Source organism: Microtus ochrogaster, unplaced genomic scaffold (genome assembly GCF_000317375.1).
Source record: "Microtus ochrogaster isolate Prairie Vole_2 unplaced genomic scaffold, MicOch1.0 UNK4, whole genome shotgun sequence".
NCBI lineage: Eukaryota > Metazoa > Chordata > Mammalia > Rodentia > Cricetidae > Microtus > Microtus ochrogaster.
The window spans coordinates 16,235,774-16,240,078 of record NW_004949102.1 but is presented as its reverse complement, the minus strand read 5'-3'; the positions used below and the strand labels follow the sequence as shown (position 1 = coordinate 16,240,078).

The 4,305-nt window shown below is 48.4% G+C and overlaps 1 protein-coding gene across 3 annotated transcripts in view; it reads left to right on the top strand.

Annotated features, from left to right (window-relative positions):
* The window catches only part of Dennd2a (DENN domain containing 2A), a 101,121-nt gene that overhangs the window by 56,946 nt on the left and 39,870 nt on the right, over positions 1-4,305 (top strand). For all 3 annotated transcript variants that reach the window (XM_005365856.2, XM_013353276.2, XM_026788567.1), the window contains one exon: positions 470-591. In XM_005365856.2, the coding sequence (XP_005365913.1) occupies positions 470-591 (122 nt within the window). The remainder of the gene's footprint in view (positions 1-469; positions 592-4,305) is intronic.

Sequence of the window (4,305 nt, the reverse complement as noted above, 5' to 3'; positions counted from 1 at the left end):
ACCAATGCACATAAAATAAAAATGATAAGTAAATAGTTTTTCAGTGGACAGTGGTGGCACATGCCTTTAATCTCAGCACTCGGGAGACAAAGGCAGGTGCGTGGCCAGCCTGGTCTACAGAATGAATTCCTGGACAGCTGTTTTACAGAGAAAACCTGTTTCAAGAAACCAGGAGAGAAAAAAAGGGACAAGTTCAGGGCCTTGAGAGATGGCACAACACTTAATAGCACTGGCAGCTATTGCAGGGACCCTGGTTCAGTCCCCAGTGCCCACATGGAGGCTCACAACCATATGTAACTCCAGTTCCAGAGGATCTGACACTCTCTTCTGGCCTTCTCAGGCATCAGCCACACACAGGGTGCATGGATAGTGCGTGCAGGAAAAATGCCATTTGCATAAAATACATCTTTTAAAAAGAGAGGAAAGACAAAGTTCTAACATTCCCGACTCATTTTGCTGTTGCTCGTAGATCCACCTATGAAGGAAAATCCGTATGAGGACATGGAGCTACACGGCCGCTGCCTGGGCAAGAAGTGTGTCTTGACTTTCCCTGGACCTCCCACCTCTCCCATCCCGGACACTTCCACCAAGGTACCTCGGGCAGTCGCCTGGCCGGTCTCCCGCAACCATCCTCTTCAACCATCCTCTCTGCAGAGCTCCCTGAGATACCTTTGAGTCTCTAGTTCAGGGCTCTCTCCTAAGTCAGTCACTAAAATCAATGCATTTAACTACCCTGAGCCACACCTACAGTCCCAACCTCTTGGAGCCAGAGGCAGGAGAATTGCTGCTCAGAGTTCAGTGCCAGCCTGGTTGATATTTCCAGAGTAGCCCAACTAAGAAAAGAAAACCATTGCCGTAAACAAACAAGTAAATAAGGGCATTTTGATGAGATGTGGGGAGAAAGGCAGCGTGGAGAGCTGGTCTGTATAGTCTACTACCATCTGTGTACCGTTTTTAAAGGCTTCTTTATTTGCCTGGTGTGGTGGCACACACTTTTGTTCCCAGTCCTCAGGAGGCAGAGGCAGGCAAACGTTTGGGAGTTTGAGGACAACCTGGTCTACATAGTAAATTCCAGGCGTCCAGACCCTGTCTTATAAAAAAAAAAAAGTACTTATTTATTTTTTATTTATATGTATGTGAGTTTATGTGTATCACATGTGTGCAGAAGCACTTGGAGACCACAAGAGGGCACCGGATTCCCTGGAACTGGAGTAACAGGTGGTTGTGAGCCACCATGTGGGTGCTCAGAACTGACTCAGGTCCTCTATAAGAGCTCCCAGTCACTGGGCAGTCTCTCCAGACCTTGTGACTATTTAACTTAAAGAATATATGGATTTGTAAGCTCACATTTATTTGCACATGTATAGAATCAGTGCATAAGCAGACACCCTCAGTGGTATTTTGGTATCTGAGTACCCAGAGGTCAAGACTCCAAGATTCCCTGATCCTGTTGAACACTTTAGGGCGTTTGTTGTTGAGGAAAGGAAATAAAGGAAGAGTAAACCTAAACTGCAGGTGTCACACAAATTCCATTGTCAGGGTTTGTTTCCAGCTGAGGGATGCAGCAGTACTCCTTAGGCCCATGGCAGGGTCAGTGTTTGCTGGGCGAGCGTGTGGGGTGTGTGTGTGTGTGTGTGTGTGTGTGTGTGTGTGTGTGTGTGTGTGTGTGTGTGTGTCTTCACAGGGTGTGCTGTCTACACCTGGTGTCGGACAGAGACACTTCCAGCCACTGACTTTAGAAGACTCAGGGACTTTACCTGTTGTTAAGGTGAGGCTTACAGGCCCATGTGAGCTGCCTCAGTGTTGCCTGAACCAACCAGCTTTCACGTGGAGAAGACTGTTGTCATGAGAAATGCATGATAACCAATAGTCAGCAGTTTCTGCTCACCTTGGAAACGTGTTTGTGTTCTCATTGGACTATGTATGTGTCTAGCATTTAGACAGTTCTTTTCCTAGGCTGACCAGACTGACTTAGAAAAAGTAAGGGCTAAGGACATATATCAGGGGCAGAATGCACACAAGGCCCTGGGTCAGTCCCCAGTACCAGGGAAGGAACTAGGTAAAATGGCTCACATCTATAATCTCAGCATTTGGGAGGCTGAGGCAAGAAGATCAGAAGTTCAGGGTCATCTTCATCTATGTAATGAGTTCAAGGCCAACCTGGAATACATGAGACTCTGTCTCCCTGAAAGGGGTTGGGGTGTATATAGCTTAGTCTATACAATGCTTGTCATGAAAGAATGAAGAACTGAGTTCAACCCCCGGAACTCTTAATGTATAAAAGCGAGTGTAGGGAAATTATAATATTATAATCCCAGTGCTGGAGAGAGACCATTGGCTGCCTGGACTCGAGAGTTCTAGGCCAGTGAGAGGCCCTGTCTACAAAGGAAGGAAGGAGGGAGAGAGGGAGGAAGGGAGGGAGAGAGGAAGGGAGGGGGGAAGGGAGGGAGGAAAGGAGGGAGGGAGGAAGAAGGGAAGAAAGGAAATACGGGAAAAAATAGGTGAGTGGCGCCTAAGGAACAGCGCCAGAGGTTGACCTCTGGCCTCCCTGCGTGTGTGTACGTGTGTGCATGTGAGCCCACACACGCGCATACACAAGAAGAAGAAAGAGAAGCAGTTGTACCCGTGCCACCTCTCACATCCTACCCAGCTCTCCACTTCATGCAGGGAGTCACTGCTCTTAGAACAGTGACAGACACCTGCCCTGGTCAGCTGTGTTCTGAGCAGGCAACTCCTCCCTCGTACCAGAAAATGAAGGCTGAGTGGCCTTTCCTGTCCCTGCTAGGTTGGGCAAACCTGGAGTCTGTGCTACCACATGCCCTGGCTGGCCTCAAACTGTAATTCTCCTGCACCAGCTTCCTGAGTGTTGTGATTATACAGATGTGTGCTACTACAACAGCCAAACTAGGGTGGTAGTGATGCCAGTCAGTTTTCTGTCCAGATGTTGTTGTCCTGGATAGCACTGTGCACTGGCCAATGCCCTGACCTTACATGCTGTTAGAGCCCATGCAACATCACTGCGGCCCTGTATTCTGTCTATTATTCTGTTCTCACATCTGGGTGTCTGGTCTGTGCCCGTGTTCTGAGGGACAGCTGCAGACTTTGCCACTTCCTCCACTTAGCTCATCAGCTATTCATTGAGCATCTGCCACATCTGGGCTGCATCTGGAAAATTAGAAGTAGCTGAGGCAGCCCCTCTGTGCTGAACTCCCCTGCTAGCCTCAGAAAGCTCTGCGCCATCTTTGGGATGTTTGTTTAATTAACTCCTGTCTGGTCCCAGTGGAAAGGGAGGGACAATTGGACAAAAGTCTCCTTAGAAATGAGCAGATGTGTGTGCAGCCGGAGCAGATGCTGCGGTCTGTGAATCCAAAATGATTTTTATGTATTATATAACCATATACAGCCCAAGGAATGTGGCAGCAACTCAAAAAGAAATTATGTGGGTGTGTGTGGAGTAGTCATGTATGCTCTCGTGTGTGTGGGTGCGTGTGTGCACTGCACATGTGCGTGTAAAGGTGACAGCGGGCGTCTTCAGTCATTTTCCACTTTAGTGAGTGAATCTTACTGAATCTGGAGCTTTGCTCCTCTGGCTCACCGGCTTGCCCAGGAAATCTCGTCACTGCCGCCTGAGTGCTGGGATTCCAGGTGTGCTGTCACATCTGCCCAGCTGTTTACCCAAAGATCCATCTCCACAGCCTCTGTTTGTTTGTTTGAGATGGAGAGGGGGTTCTCTCTTTGTCGCCCTGGCTGGCCTCAAACTGTAATTCTCCTGCACCAGCTTCCTGAGTGTTGTGATTATACAGATGTGTGCAACTGCCAAAAACTAATTTTTATGTCAGAAAGAGATGTGCTGATCCGAGACAGTCTGTTTCCTTTTTTTTTTTTTTTAATATTTTGTCACCCATTTAGCCAAAAAGGGCTAGTGATCTCAGCTTCAGTCCATGGCATCTTCTTTTGAGAAGGCTCAGGCCTTCTAGCCATCAAGATGTCACATGCCAGGACCCATCACAGCCTCCTGCAACAACTCAAGAGACTTGAATAGGAAAGTCAGACCTCAGGCCAAGATCGTCCTGTCTCTGTCTACTTCTCAGACACCATAGATTTTCTGCTGTGCCCAGTGAATCAGTGCCTATGAGATTAGAGACAGTGGGCCACAATGACACAACTCCTACACTAGAGACAGTGGGCCACGGTGACACAGCTCCTACACTAGAGACAGTGGGCCACGATGACACAGCTGTCGCACTAGAGACAGTGGGCCACAGTGACACAGCTCCTGCACTAGAGACAGTGGGCCACGGTGAC